The sequence below is a fragment of the Somniosus microcephalus genome, chromosome 31 (genome assembly GCF_052327205.1).
Source record: "Somniosus microcephalus isolate GS21.2 chromosome 31, FLI_Smic_1.0, whole genome shotgun sequence".
Lineage (NCBI taxonomy): Eukaryota > Metazoa > Chordata > Chondrichthyes > Squaliformes > Somniosidae > Somniosus > Somniosus microcephalus.
The window spans coordinates 25,903,512-25,919,619 of NC_141017.1; the positions used below are offsets into that span (position 1 = coordinate 25,903,512).

Below are 16,108 nucleotides of genomic sequence, written 5' to 3' on the forward strand. Positions count from 1 at the left end.
CCTTCGAGCCTGCTCCGCCATTCAATATGATCATGGCTGATCCTCTATCTCAATACCATATTCCCGCTCTCTTCCCCATACCCCTTGATGCCTTTTGTCTTTAGAAATCTATCGATCTCCTCAAATATGTTCAGTGACTTGGCCTCCACAACCTTCTGTGGTAGAGAATTCCACAGGTTCACCACCCTCTGAGTGAAGACATTTCTCCTCATCTCAGTCCTAAATGTCCTACCCCGTATCTTGAGACTCTGATCCCTTGTTCTAGACCCCCCAGCCAGGGGAAACATCCTCCCTGCCTCCAGTCTGTCTGGCCCTGTCAGAATTTTATACGTTTCAATGAGAACCCCTCTCATTCTTCTAAACTCTAGTGAATACAGGCCTAGTCAACCCAATCTCTCCTCATACGACAGTCCTGCCATCCCAGGAATCAGTCTGGTGAACCTTTGCTGCACTCCCTCTATGGCAAATCTATCCTTTCTTAGGTAAGGCAACCAAAACTGCACACAGTACTCCAGGTGTGGTCTCACCAAGGCCCTGTATAACTGTATTAAGACATCCTTGCTCCTGTACTCAAATCCTCTTGCAATGAAGGCCAACATACCATTTGCCGCTCCTCCAATCCCTAATTCTGAGGGACTGGGGCCAACTTTATTCTTCCATTGCTGCTCCAGCTGGGAATCACGGGATAATTTTACCGATCAGGAAGGCCATTCGGCCCGTTTTTTATTTCGTCCGTCGGAGATCGGCTGCCCCGCTATAGATCACCAGCACAGCCTCTTCCCTTCACCGGCCAGGTCTTTATCTACCGGGTATTGGGGAGGAAAAAAAATTCCCCGACTAAATGATTTTTCCTGTCGCAGGTCCGAAACTCTACAAGGAGCCCAGCGCCAAGTCGAATAAATATATTATACAGAACGCAATTACTCGCTGCTGCCTGGCGGGAAGGGTGAACGAGCCCCAGAAGAATAAGATATTGGAGGTGAGGCCGCTCTGTCTTCTGTTTGCGCCTGTGGGCAGTGCGACGCAACCAGTTGTAGGCACGCTGATCGGTGGTGGGCGGGGGAGGGGGACGTGAGCTAACTTTTTTTCTTTAACGCAACGAGCAGTTCTGATCTGGAATGCGCTGCCTGAAAGGGTGGCGGAAGCAGATTCAATATTGACTTTTTTATCAAGGGAATTGGATCTGTATTTTTATTTTTTTAAAAAGGAGACATTTTCAGGGCTGCAGGTGGGGAGCGGGACTGATTGGAGCGCTCTTGTCAAGAGCCGGCACAGGCACAGTGGGCCGAACGGCATCCTTCTGTGCTGTATCATTCTACTCTCTGAAATATCGCAAAGCATGGAAACCGTTTGGGCAGAGCTGTGCTCGTTTGGGACAGGTTCCCAGTAGGTACAAACTGCCTTTCTTTTGGGGGGGGGGTGGGGGTGAGGGAAGGAAGGGAGAAGAAATGGAGGGTAGGTGTGTGTCTGATTGCAGATGGGACTGTCCAAGCATTTTTGAGAGCCCACAGGTCTTGTCTGATTTTGGACTTGAGAAGCCGTGGTAACTCTGGCGGAAACGGAGGGATAGCTGGGAGTGTGGAGAATGCAGACATGCATGTATGCACTGGCGTTGAGAATTATTTTACAGATGACCCCTAAGATAGTCGGCAACTGTTTGATGTGTAATATCCATGCAAAGCAGTGCTTTGCATTTCGTTTCTGGCTGGCCTTTGTGTGTGTCTGTCTGTCTGTCTCTCTCTGTCGCCAAAACTTGCAAAATGCAAATGACTGAAGTCAGATCAGACAAATGTGTGGAACACGCAACACATTTACATTGTTGTGGAGTATTTTAAACCCAACACTTGACATAAGGTTTTAGATCGATAGTCAAGTTGTCTTTATTGCACCGGAGGGGAAAACAGTCTGCTCTGTCTTAGCCAGACTTTTCCAAATTGGTACAGCAAACACTATATTTTTATACATTACAACACATGTCCAGCTCATTCAAAATTAATTCCTGCCACCTGATTGGACCTTGGCCCGCATGCATCTTCACTGATTGGTTGCCTATGCCGCGTTACATTAAAGTACCGCCTTTATTATCGGAAAAGTATATGTCCGTTATCCCCCAAGCTGTTGTTGCACCTATGACCTTTGTTTATGCCAGATGGGGTCTCATCAACATTGTACTTCTGACTCATTGTCCTCCTTTCCTGCCTCTCTCGGCCTCTTTTACTTCCAACTCATTGTTTTACTTTCCTGCCAGAACAGAACTTACATCCATGTCCGGCTAGGTTATCTCAACTGCCAGCTCAGCAACTTGGGGGGAAAAAAAGCTTACTACTGCAAAAGGCCTATTAGATTATTGTCTTTATTACACCAGTCAGTGAAACTGCCAGCGATGTCAGTTTAACCCTTTCCCCCACTGCAACATAATATTTGAATAGCTGTCCTCTGGTGCAGGGAGCTTCCTGTTGTGTTTCAGGGTCCAAAGTGTGAACTTTGTGGTGTTGTGGGCTCCTGCTCTCTCTGGGGGGGAGGGTGATTGCCAGTTGGCCAGTGGGACAGAAGTGATGGAGCGTTGGCAACGCCGTGCCCCGTCCAGCTAACCGCCGATGTCGCAGTGCGGTCAACGTGTTGATCGAATCTCAAATATCAAACGGCAGCACAGGTGCAGAAATTGTACTGTTCTGAGCAACGCTGGGGGTTTTCAGCAATGCAGCTGGCATGCAGAGTCCCGGCTGAATTTTTTGCCGATAATAATTAAAGCATCTTTAATCTGCCTATTTTTTTGCCAATAATTAAAGTGTTCTTTAATCCACAGTTCCTGCTTTATTAAAATTTGATTTAGTTCTACAGGAGACTTTGGTTTATCCGGAGGTTGTATGTCTGGAAACCTCAATCTACCGGCAGAAATCAGGAGCCGTTTTGTTAGGTTTTTTTCTTCTCGTGGCTTTTTTTCCAACAGTCAGGCTCTGGAAAGTCTCTGAAGCTGTTGCTAAGCTACAGAGACGCTTCCAAGGTACGGGCCGACTGTTTAGAAGCTGTTGCTAAGCAACAGTGTTTGCTGTCAGATACGGAGATGAAAACCTCCGTATGCTTCAACATTAACGCTGGTGTGTCTGGCAGTTTTGATAGATCGGCAACAGCTTGGTCCCGTCGGTGCCGGATATCACAAAGTTTCCTGTATTAGGAACAGGAGGAAGCCATTCAGCCCTCAAGCCTGTTCCGCCATTCAGTGAGATTGTGGCCGATTTGTATCCTAACTCCATCCACCTGCCTTGGCTCCATATCCCTTTATACCCTTTTGTCTAGCAAAAATCTATCCCTCTCAGATTTTAACATTTGATTTTCACACGAGCCTCACCAAGCCTCCCATCGTCCACCCTCCATAAACTTGGTCATCAGAAACTTGGCTGCCCCAATCCTAACTCATCCACCCCCCCCCCCCCCCCCCCCCCTTGTGCTCGCTGACCTACATTGGCTCCCAGTCCGGCAACACCTCAGATTTAAAATTTCTCACCCTTGTGTTCAAATCTCTCCACGGCCTCGCCCCCCTCCCCATCTCTGTAACCTCCTCCACTCCTACATCTCTGACATTCTGCCCTCCGCCATTTCTGGCCACTTGTGTATCCCCGGCTTCCTTCGCCCCACCATTGGTGGCCGTGCCCCCAGCTGTCTGAAATATAGTGTCATTTTATTTTAAAAGGAGAGAGCCAGTAATTTTCTGCTGGTCTTGTTGACTTAGTCTCTCTCAAAGTGGAAGAGGCAAGGTCCCCACCATAAGCTTTCCCTCACCTTGCTACAACTGTATTCTTCTTCTTAGGCAGTCCCTCGGAACCGAGGATGACTTGCTTCCACATTAAAAATGAGTTCTCAGGTGACTGATGAGTCCAATGCGGGACCTGCAGTCTCTGTCACAGGTGGGGCAGACGGTGGTTGAAGGGGCGGGTGGGTGGGGTGCTTGGGTTGACATGCGCTTGGCTTCTGCTTGCTCCTGGCGAAGAGACTCGAGGTGTTCAGCGCCTTCTCAGATGCTTCTCCACTTTGTGTGGTCTTGGGCCAGGGATTCCCAGGTGTTGGTCGGTGGGGATGTTGCACTTTTTCAAGGAGACTTTGAGGGTGTCCTTGAAGCGTTTCCTCTGCCCACCTGGGGCTCTCTTGCCGTGTCGGAGCTCCGAGTAGAGCGCTTGTTTTGGGAGTCTCGTATCGGGCATGCGGACAATGTGACCCGTCCATCGGAGCTGATCGAGCGTGGTCAAAGCTTCGGTGCTGGGGATGTTGGCCTGAGCGAGAACAATATAGTACAACTGTACAGGGCGTTGGTGAGACCACACCTGGAGTACTGCGTTACAGTTTTGGTCTCCTTATCTAAGGAGGGATATACTTGCATTGGAGGCAGTTCAGAGAAGGTTCACGAGGTTGATTCCTGGGATGGAAGGGTTGTCTTATGAGGAAAGGTTGAGCAGGTTGGGCCTATACTCACTGGAGTTTAGAAGAATGAGAGGTGATCTTATTGAAACATGTAAGATTCTGAGGGGGATTGACAGGGTAGATGCAGAGAAGATGTTTCCCCTAGTGGGGGAATCTGGAACTAGGGGGCATAGTTTCAGAATAAGGGGTCGTCCATTTAAGACGGAGATGAGGAGGAATTTCTTCTGAGGGTCGTGAATCTTTGGAATTCTTTACCCCAGAGAGCTGTGGAGGCGGAGTCGGTGAATATATTCAAGGCTGATAGAGACAGATTTTTTGAACGATAAGGGAGTCGAGGGTTATGGGGAGCGGGCAGGGAAGTGGAGTTGAGGCCAAAATCGGATCAGCCATGATCTTATTGAATGGCGGCGCAGGCTCGAGGGGCCGAATGGCCGACTCCTGCTCCTATTTCTTATGTCCTTGTGTTCACCAACAATAATTAGCCCCTGTTTTACCTCAATGTCCAAATTAACAGTAGGATTAAACTTTGTGGATTTAAAAGGACAGGCCAGGTTGAACACAAGCCCACTATCAGGAGCAGATTTTAGCTCGTCGTTCTGAGAACCACATATTCTCCAACGTAATGGGAGATTCATCAAGGCTTGTTTCCAAAGAGAGTTGCCACTGACTATTGTCACACTCTCCTGCTTTCTCCCTCTGTTCACAGGAAGTGGAGAAGAGCAAATTCAATCACTACTTGATCCTGTTCCGTGACGCCAGCTGCCAGTTCCGGGCTGTGTACGCCGTTCCCCCAGACTCTGAGGACATGCACCGCGTGGCGGGAGTTGGGCCCAAGGCCATCACCAGGAACATGATCGAGGGGATCTACAAGTACAATTCCGACCGGAAGCAATTCACCCAGATCCCCAGCAAGACCCTGTCCGCCAGCGTCGACGCAGTCACCATCCAGGGCCACTTGTGGCAGACAAAGAGGCCGGTTACCCCCAAAAAGCCAGGACCATCAAAATGATGGGCTCGCCCCCCCATCCCCACCCCACCTATCCCACCTCGTACAGTTGGACGAGTCAAAATTTGAGGCTCCGGTTTGCCGACCTGCCATTTGGGTTTTTTTTTTTTTCTTTTTCTACTTTTTTTTCCACGGATTGTTGAGCCAAGCCAAGAGTCCTATCGCCATTTCTGCATGCTGCTGCCATTCGTCCGACACCGTACAAGCAAGTGCGTCAACGTTTGCGTCACGTGGACTGAAGCATTTTGGGGAAAGGGTTACAAACCCGACTTTCCCCGGGGACCTGTCGAGCCCTGTCCTCAGTGGACTTACGAAAAAATAATGGAGATCGGAGGGGTTAGGGGATGGGAAAGGGGTTTTCGTCTGAAATCAAAAGCACTAAAGAGAAATGCACTTGGCACGGACTTTCGGAAGGGTCAAAACCTTTTTTTAAAAAAAATTAAAAATAAAACGATGTATAAATTTTTGAGGCTAAATTGCTGAAGATTACTACTGATGATCGATCGATGTTATGTCTGTATATATTGGAGCTATTTAAATGATTTAGCTGTTTGTATAGATGAAATATTTAAGGTACTCTTGCTTATTGGAAAGAATGGTTGGGCGTTGGAAATGAGAGTTTGCAAGTTATTTGTACATAACTTGTTCCAGTATTTGATGTACAATAAGTGCTATCTGAGTTGAGGTTCTATTAACTATTCGAGCAATCAGCTAATCCGTTCCGACCTACCTGCCTGCTCTGTCTCAAGGATGGAATAAGTACCTTGAACCAGTATCTCGATAAGCTGTGTGTTCTCAAACTCGCGAACTATCTCAACAGTAAGGTGAATGTCGGAGTGGACTCAAGTTGAAGCTTAACCGCGCTCATTACCTGGCCCCTACACTGCTTGAATTTGGCCAGGGCTGCAACTAGGCTGGGTTGAGCTGCTTGAAGGCAGAGCAAAAATCTTTGGACCTTTTAGCCATCTGGAACGTTCGTGCTGAGCTAGTTATCCACCTGTACGGTTAACTCCAGCTCTTTTAAGGTTTGAGTCGGTGAAACCAGTTCAGAAGCGGTGGCTGTTGTGTTCAATCGTAGGTGGTCCAAGTGTTGAGCTACCCTTGGGGGAATTTCCTTTCCTCGCTCTTGACTTTTTTTAGGACCTCCTTCTGGATTGGGATCTAGGTGTTGACCATTCAGGTGCTCAGATGTCAGCGGCACTGTCTTGCTTGCTATTAGAGAAAGGGTGTGGAGGCGGAGATCTGAGCCAGGCAGGAATTTGTTTCAATGTAATTTCCCAATGAATCGAGCCAGTTCAAATCTAGTCCAGGTGTGACTTGGAATTTGCAGGCTCGGATTCCAGAAGAATATCTCTGCCTGTTCCAGGTAACTACAACAACATTGTATCTGCACCCTTTAGGGACCCCAGAAGATCTGATAAAGTGCTGTACATACAAAGCTCAGGTTTACATTGACACAACAATCCCAAATCAATAGGACTAGGGTGTCGAGTCCCAGTGCATCTCCGTTTACTTAATTGGTTCCATTCCGACCCAGTTTTGGTTTCTGACCATCGCTGTGAATCCGGCAGTAGATATCTACAATTGGGAATTATTTATTTATTTGGAGTTCTGTTACTTTACACTTTGTATTCCCCTCTTCCGTCCCAAAACGTGTGCACATTTCCCCACTCCGGATTTGTCCCGGTCCAGCCGTGAGCACGGAGATAGCCCAAGCCTCCTTGGTCATCACGGCCACCGTCGATTACTGCGCTTATTATTTTCTGTTTAGAAGTGAACTTGTGTGGGACTTCTATGCACGACTAGTATCTCTCATCCCTCCACCCTCTTTTCCCCCCCACCCCCCCCTTTCCCACACCAAAGTACAATAATTTATACGCTCTGCTACTGTGTAGCATTCCACTGAAACCTTGCCAAAAATGGTCAACCCCGCCAATTCTAGAGTAAGAGAGGGTGAGTTCAAAGGTCATTTAAGGATTTGAATTCATTGGCCTGGAGTTGGAGGTCCACCACCGTTCTTCTACAGCCTCCGTCTAGTGAAGTATTAAGACATTGTCTTTGTAGGGAAATGCTCAGTTATCTGCCACTTGAATCTGTCAGCTATTTACTTTCTTTCTTCTCGCCTGTCTGCTTGGAGCACCTCTGGCTTCCTTAAAGGAACAATATTGACTCATTTAGATGACCTGGTCTGTGAAGTGGATTATCGGAAGGGGGGAAGGGAGGGAGGGAGAGACTGAACTATGTTGGGAGAATGCGAGCTGTTTGAGATTGTTGTTTGTACACTTGCGTAAAAAAAAAAAAAAATTTGAAGAATAATGAAGAATCCCTCAAGTAATTATGCACGTTTTTTAATTTAAAAGTTTCTATTTTGGCACTATATTCTTCAAAAGGTGAACTGGACTGTGTAGGAATTACAATGTGAACTGTGTAGCCACAGAATTATTTTTTTGTCCTGACTCTGTTTAGTTGGCAATTTTTACGTCTCCAACCAGATAATTGGATCGTGGTTCCGTTTGCCACATTGGATCAGAGAGAAGGATTTTGTTTGTTTTTTTAAGCTCCCACATGATCAAGTTAACCGTGTAAATGTATCTTGCCCAGTATTGCTCCAGGGAAGCAGTTAAAAGTGGGTCACGGATTAGCTGGGCTGTCCGTGTTGCTCTCTGCACTGCCGATGAGGAAGCGTCCTCCACTCGGACGAGGAAGTTGGGACCGTTGATTTGACGGAGGGCACTGACTTGACTCCATCTTAAATAGAATTGCATCACTGCCTAAATATTTGACTAGCCAACTGCTTAGAATAATTGGTTAAGCGTGTGTGTGTTACAGGGTGGTAGTAGAGTTGAGGGGGTTTGAACACTGACCTATACCCTCAGGGAATGTGAAGACATTGAACTCGAGAGAGTGTTTAGAGTCTTGTAAGACACTAACACTAGGCACTTACAGATGGGTCCACTTTTCCCATTTAGCATTCCTATTTTCCCACTGCCATCTTTTCATTGCGTGGCTTCAGATATCCTCCAGTTGCAGTTATCAGGACGCATCCCACAGAGAGGGAGAGAGAACATCGCAATGGGAATAGATGGTGATTTTCGGCAGGATCGCACTAGAATATTCACTAACTTGTATATGTTGCACCCACAGTAATGATACTGGACTCATTTCTTACCCCCGGTTGGGTTTGATGGAGCCCGCCACAAGATCAGTGTCAATTTGGCAGATGGAAAAAGTGGATTTGGCATAGAATTTGTTAACCGCTCCTGTGGGAATGGTTTTCTTGGGTTTCGCTGGAAGCTTTATAAATACTTGACTGTAGACTATTTACAGATGGTACTGGAGACACATAGTGGAGAAAGAGATACTTCAGGTCAGCCAGTGGGGGTGCATCACTTACTGTGGAGATGTTAACAAGCCCCTTTGAGAACAAGGAAGGGAGGCGAGCAGTAAATTGACCATGGACTGAAATTCTGACCTTTAACACTTTTATGTTTAAGCTGAAGCTGAATCCCATGCCCAATATGTAACATTGTATAAGGTGCCACACTTGAGATTTGACCTCTGGATGTATGTGTCTACAGATGTGTGACTCGGATCTGTAATATTAGAAGGCATAACATGAGAAAAATATCTTGGAAATTTAATAAAAACGATTACCAATTTACAGAAAAAGTATTTTGTTTGTGTTTGCCTGAATTCTGTTCCTTCTAAATCGAAAGCAAGATCGTCAAGCGGAGAGGTCAGCAGATGCTGAATATTGGGCAAGTTCCTCCATTTGAGAATGATCTCGATGTAGAAAATCCGTGGTGGGATTGTGCAGAGGGGGGGGAAAAAAGAAAGACTTGCATTTGTATAGCGCCTTTCAGGACGTCCCAAAGCGCTTTACAGCCGATGAAGTACTTTTTGAAGTGTGGTCACTGTTGTAATGTAGGAAGCGCGGCAGCCAATTTGCGCACAGCAAGCTCCCACAAACAGCAATGTGATAATGACCAGATGATCTCTCTTATTTTTAGTGATGTTGGTTGAGGGATAAATATTGGCCGGGACACCGGGGAGAACTCCCCCTGTTCTTCTTCGAAATAGTGCCACGGGATCTTTTACGTCCACCTGAGAGAGCAGACGGGGCCTCGGTTTAACGTCTCATCTGAATGATGGTACCTCCGACAGTGCAGCACTCCCTCAGCACTCCACCGGAGTGTCAGCCTTGCTTTATGTGCTCAAGCCTCTGGAGTGGGACTTGAACCCACAACCTTCTGACTCCGAGGCGAGAGAGCGCTGCCCACTGAGTCCCAGCTCCGGGGGAGGGGAACAAAACATCAGCAAGTCTGATGTAGTAACCCAAAGGCTTCAAGTGCAAGTGAGCGATAGACCCGGAATAAACGCTTGAGAATGGGGGGGGAAATACACAACCGGTCAGTTAGCATCTGAAAGCGAAGGAGTGATCACCATTCCCGGTAGGAGCCTTTTAACAGAGGTCCCGGGTTACAGGGCCTGGTTACGAACATTAACGGACAGGAAAAGACCCTCTAGTCTGTCCCACACAAAGGCGATGCCTTGTGTACACTCACCGTCCGACCCAAAACCATGTGATCTCTTGGGAGAGGCAAAAAAAAGGGAAAACCCAGGCCAGTTTGAGGGGAAAGAAATATCTGGGGAAGATCCTCTCCCAGAAGCCCCGCTCGGTTGTAGGAATAGGCGTATTCCTAACCAAATAATTGAGGTCGACTGAGGAGAAACAACCCAACAGCTCTTTAATGAAGGATTTGATGAAGTACAGAAAACAACAAGGATCGATGCAGGAGAGCCGTGGAACAGGTCTTACCTGAACGGGGACGCCACGAGGACTGACTAGGCAGTCCCATGGATTGCGTCGTGACGTCATCGCGTTTTCCCGCACTTGGGGTGGTCACGTGATGTGCGTCGTGACGTTATCGCGTTTGCCCGCGCTTAGGGCGGTCACGTCATCGCGTTTGCCCGCGCTTAGGGCGGTCACGTCATCGCGTTTGCCCGCGCTTAGGGCGGTCACGTGCTGTGCGGCATGATGTCATCACGTTTGCCCGCGCTTAGGGCGGTCACGTGCTGTGCGACATGACGTCATCGCGTTAGGCCGCGTTCTTAAAGGGGCAACGCCCCGTACATGCAAACTCTATACAAACATAGTTAAAGGGAATTATGTACAGTAAGAGACACTCGGTGGTACCGCTACACGGTGATCGAAACTAGTCCAGGAGATCACTGGCCCTGAATTCCAGTAAATCATCGCAAGCATGTTAATCCTGTAGGTTGAAAATTTGTTGTCATGACACCAAGGGGTAGGGGGGGAGGAGAATTCTCCCACTTGGCCACAGAAGTGCCCCAGAAATCCCGGAAAAATGCGGTAAACGCTGTCTTTCCAGGGTTTCTGGCTCTTGCCGAAGTTGTGGTGGAGGAGCAGGAGAACCCTTGTGGAAATTAACTTCTTCCCCCCCCCCCCCCCCCTTCCCCCCGGAACAGACCCGATTGAGGGTCGTGTGTAAAGCACACTGTTTGTCTTTCAGATGCTGACGACCATTTTCAGCTTCGATGTCAGATTTTCGCTGATCTTTCGGTTTTATCCGAAATGGGTTTTTTAAATTAATTCTGGGGATGTGGGCGTCGCTGGCAAGGCCAGCATTTATTGCCCATCCCTAGTTGCCCTCGAAGGTGGTGGTGAGCTACCTTCTTGAACTGCTGCAGTCCGTGTGGTGAAGGTACTCCCACAGTGCTGTTAGGGAGGGAGTTCCAGGATTTTGATCCAGCGACGATGAAGGATCGGCCGATATACTTCTGAGTCAGGATGGTGTGTGTGACTTGGAGGGGGACTTGGAGGTGGTGGTGTTCCCATGCGCCTGCTGCCCTTGTCCTTCTAGGTGGTAGAGGTCATGGGTTTGGGAGGTGCTGTCGAAGAAGCCTTGGCGAGTGGCTGCAGTGCATCTTGTAGATGGTACACACTGCTGCCACGGTGCGCCGGTGGCGGAGGGAGTGAATGTTTAAGGTGGTGGATGGGGTGCCAATCAAACGGGCTGCTTTGACCTGGATGGTGTCGAGCTTCTTGAGTGTTGTTGGAGCTGCACTCATCCAGGCAAGTGGAGAGTATTCCATCACACTCCTGACTTGTGCCTTGTAGATGGTGGAAAAGCTTTGGGGAGTGACATTCCTCCTGTGTTGTACTCGTACTGTTTTGCTAAAATTATCAATGGGATGAATTTCACCTATTCCAACATCCACTTTAATTCAACTGTTCTGTCTACACTAGAATTTGAATCCAATTTATTAAGTGCTTTTAGTCCTTCAACATAATTTGCCAGAGGGGTTAAAAATAAAGGCAAATTACAGTATCAGAGTATGTAAGTCTCATTTGTAATTCATAAATGTTCAAACTATTAAAGCATTAATTAGAGATTTGAGTAAATACTGAATTATTGACCTTTATCCAGATATATTCCATCTGAAGGAACAGGAGGAGGCCATTCAGCCCCTCGAGCCTGTTCTGCCATTCAGTGAGATCATGGCTGATCTGTATCTTAACTCCATCGACCCGCCTTGGCTCTGTAACCCTTAATACCCTCGCCCGACAAAAACCTAGCAATCTCAGTTTTGAAATTTTCAACTGACCCCCCCCCTCAACAGCTTTTTGGGGGAGAGAGTTCCAGATTTCCACGACCCTTTGTGTGAAGAAGTGCTTCCTGACATCACCACTGAACGGCCTGGCTCTAATTTAACCCCTTGTTCTGGACTCCCCCCACCAGAGGAAATAGTTTTTCTCTCTACCCTATCGAATCCTTTGCTTATGTTCAACAGCTCAATCAGATCTACCCCTTAATCTTCTAACCTCAAGGGAATACAAGCCCACTCTGTGCAACCTGTCCTCGTTATTTAACCCTGGTATCATTCTGGTGAATCTGTGCTGCACCATATCCAAGGCCAGTATAATCCTTCCTGACGGGCGGTGCCTGGAAATGAAGATACAGGAAACTCTTTTTACCGGCACCTAAATAACCGGAAAAATCTCTTAACCGGCAAAATTCAGGAGTAGGTTCAGGTAAGTTTTGCTTCATATTAGTGGCCGTGTAACCGGGGTTCCTGGATCTGTGGCTGTGTAACTGGGGTTCCTGCACCTGTTGCCATGCAACAGGGACGCCTGGATCTGTGGCCGTGTAACTGGGGTTCCTGGATCTGTGGCTGTGTACGGGGCTCTCGTACCTTGGTAAGTATACCTCTCTGTAATCCGGACTTTTTGATCAACTGGCACCATGCTGGTCCCGTCGGTGCTGGATAAAAAAAGAGTTTCCTGTAGTACTCAAGTGGGGTCTAAACCAGAGCTTTATATAACTGCCACCCATCATTTTCTCAACCTATATAGTGAGGCGATGACGAATTCTCAGTGCGGTGTGAGATCGTGGCTGGGGATGTATGTTTTTTAACCTCGGTTACTGGATCCGATAGCCAGCCCTGCTCAGCGTGCAAAGCTCTGTCTGCGGAATAACTTAAAACATCGAGAGTGGCGAAGCATTTGGTTACTGCTCCAATGGGACGAAAAAAAGAGGTCACAATGTGTTCTACTCTCTCGTGTTACTGTCACCACTGCTCCCACAAACCTGCAGGTAGACTGTTTGTTAGTAACTCTCCAAAGCTCCTATTAAGAATAAAGTTTAAAGAAAATTGCAAAACGCCCCTCCAGCTACGTAAACGATTCCTGACACAAGTGCGAGTGGTAAAAGGGACCTGCATTTATATACAGCCCCGAGACACTGCAACAACAGTCTCAAAGTACTTCATACATTGAATGCGAAGTGCAGTAGCTGTTCACCCATCACCCCTGAGCTCGCTGACCTACATTGACTCCCAGTCCGGCAATGTCTCAATTTGAAAATTCTCATCCTGGTTTTCAAATCCCTCCATGGCCTCGCCCCTCCCTATTCTCCCTAATCTCCTCCAGCTCTGCAACCCTCCGAGATCTCTGGGCTCCTCCCATTCTGGCCTCTGGCGCAGCCCCGATTTTACGGCCACCACCATTGGCTGCCTGGGCCTTAAGCTCTGGAATTCCCTCCCTCTATCTCTCTCTCTCCTCCTTTAAGTTGCTCCTTAAAACCTCCCTTGCAAGTGTCAGCTGTAGCTCAGTGGGTTGCACTCGCTAGGTGGGAGGGGCTAGGAGTGAGCAGGTGTGGCTGGTTACCTCATTGCTGCAGGGAGTTGGAGTGAGTTTGTAAAAAGTTGGTGGTTTTTTTTTTCAGGTTTTAGGGCCTTTTTGGCCCATAAACAGCAGCCAGATAGCTGCTGAGGAGTCTGGAGTGCTGGGCCCCTCAGAGGATAGTGTTCCCAAGATGAATTTAATCAGGGGAGAAACTTTGGTTGGAAGGGAGAGAAAAAGGCCCAAAGATTTGGGCCGGGACCCCAGGAGGTTTGGAAAAGAAAACACGGTGGTGGTTCAGTGCGAGGATAAAGAGATACGAGCTTGGGATATTATCCAGGCGGTACACGAGGACTGTGGTGAAGGAAGCTGCTTTGCCTGCCGACCAAAGCCGAATGTTGGGTTCGAGGTGATGGTCAGTGGCCGAGAGGAGGTGGAAAGACTGTTACTCAGTTGAAGTTTGGTGATAAGTTCTTGGAGGTATCTCTGCTATATTCTGAAGAGGTGGTGGTCTCATTCTTAAACTTGCCGGTTTATATTGAGGACGATGTGCTAATCAAAAAGTTGGAGTCGTGGGACATTAAAATTTGCTCGGCAATAAAGAGGAGATACTATCCAGGAACACGGGTAGCAGATGGAACCCGTTACGTAAAGGTGCGGTTCCCAGAGGGGGTGAAGTCATTACCGTACAGCATGAAATTCGAGTCAATGGAAGGAGTGCAGTACTTCCGAGTACTGCATGATAACCAAGTGAAGGTTTGTTATTATTGTCTTGGACACGGCCATCTTGTAAGAAACTGTCCAGACTTGTACTGTTATAACTGCAGCGAGTCTGGACACATCGCTTGGAGCTGCAAGGCAGAGAGCTGTGGGGTGTGTCACAAAGGCCCCAACCGCTGTGAGTGTGAGGCAGAAGGAAGCTCTATGAGTGATGAGGAGTTGGGAGAAGGAGCAGGAGGTGTGAGTGGAACAGCCAGAGGAGCAGAGCAGTTGGAGGACACAGCTGGTAAATTGAAGGAGAAAAGAGCACAGGAAGAGGCAGAAAATTACGGAGCAGAGAACAGGATGGAGATGGTGGTTATCACACCAAGTACAGTGGAAAAGAACAAAGACAGCAGAGGGCAGCAAGGGTCGAGGGCAGACTCAAGCCCTAATACGGTTCAGCTCTCCCTAAAGAATCTGGGGTGTCCGCGAGGGGGGGAGGAGGCGGGAGTGTGGTAAATGTAAGTACTCCAAAGAAAGATGTGGAGTCGGACATCTCGGTGAGCAGGAGGGGGCAAGACAAGGAGAGGGTGCAAGAGGCAGGAGCCTTAAAGGGGCAGGACGGGAGCGGCGAGACAAAGACGCCAGAAGGGAGCAATATAGGTGCACCATTGTCCCAGAGAGAGAAGGATCAGGGAGCAAGGGTCAGAGGTGGAGATGAGGTTGAAGGGAGCGGCACTGTTGGAGAAACCGCGATAGCAGGAAGACTATGGGAGATGATGTATCTGACGGGATGTAGGATTATGTATCTGACGGGGAGCAGGCACAGAGGGTTACAGAAGAGTTTGAGAGTGAGGAATTAGAGGGGGACAGAGACATGGAAGTGGGGGGTGGGGTGGCATCATGTGGAAAGGGAAAGGTTAGTGAGGGGCAGAAGGAGGGAAAAGGGGCAGCTCCTTGGCCCAAACTTAATGCAAGGAAGAGGCTGAAACAGCAGGGAAGGTTCAAACAGGAGGTGAGAAAGAGCCGGTGGCTGCAGGAAAAAGCAACAGCTGGCCGAAAAGTTGGGAAGGAGCATGAGAGGAGGGAAGGGCCAGAGATTAAATGATGGGGAGATTATCAGACATACTTCCCTTCTTTGGAGCCATGATTACATTGGTCTCGATTAATGTGAACGGACTGAGGGGTGAGAAGAAATTGCAGCAGTTGTTGCAGGGTTTTAAAGGTACGGACTTGTTGTGTCTGCAAAAAACCTTTTGGGATGAGGATATCCTCGAAAGAGTTTGGAAGGGAGAGGTGTTTGCAAGTTGTGCAAACAATAACAGTAGAGGGGTGGCTGTTTTGGTGAGTCCGTCCATAAAAGGGAACGTTGCCTTGGTGGACAAGGACACTGAGGGGAGATTTTTACGGCTAAGGGTAAAAATGGAGGAATTTCATTGCGATCTCTTTAATATCTATGCACCGAACGACCATTGCAAGTGTCGCAAGTTTTTTCGGGGGTTATTCACTGAAGTGGCAGAGGTGGAAAATCCTTGTATAGTGGGGGATTTTAATGTATTTTTATCTTGGATGGACATTTCAGCCCAGATGACCTTTAAGGATGATAACTCCAGAGAGATGATTGTAAAAATGATGGCAAATTTAAATTTGAGAGACTTATGGAGGGACCGGAACACCATTAAAAGGAAGTTCTCCAGGACAGGTTGGGTGGGTGATGTTTTAAAACAGAGCCGAATAGATTTTGTGTTAATGCGGGAAGGGTTAAGTTCTGAGGTGATGGAGATTTATTATAAAAAAGTATTTTTTAGTGATCACTCGGCTTTGGTTCTTAGAATTAG

General features: G+C 47.9%; 1 protein-coding gene across 1 annotated transcript in view; it reads left to right on the forward strand.

Annotated features, from left to right (window-relative positions):
- camsap3 (calmodulin regulated spectrin-associated protein family, member 3) overlaps positions 1-9,094 on the forward strand; it is a 253,651-nt gene extending 244,557 nt beyond the window's left edge. Inside the window, exons 16-17 of the mRNA XM_085971657.1 lie at positions 861-979; positions 5,123-9,094. Coding sequence (XP_085827783.1) covers positions 861-979; positions 5,123-5,425 — 422 coding nt within the window. The 3' untranslated portion in view covers positions 5,426-9,094. The remainder of the gene's footprint in view (positions 1-860; positions 980-5,122) is intronic.
- The last annotated feature ends 7,014 nt before the right edge of the window (positions 9,095-16,108 follow it).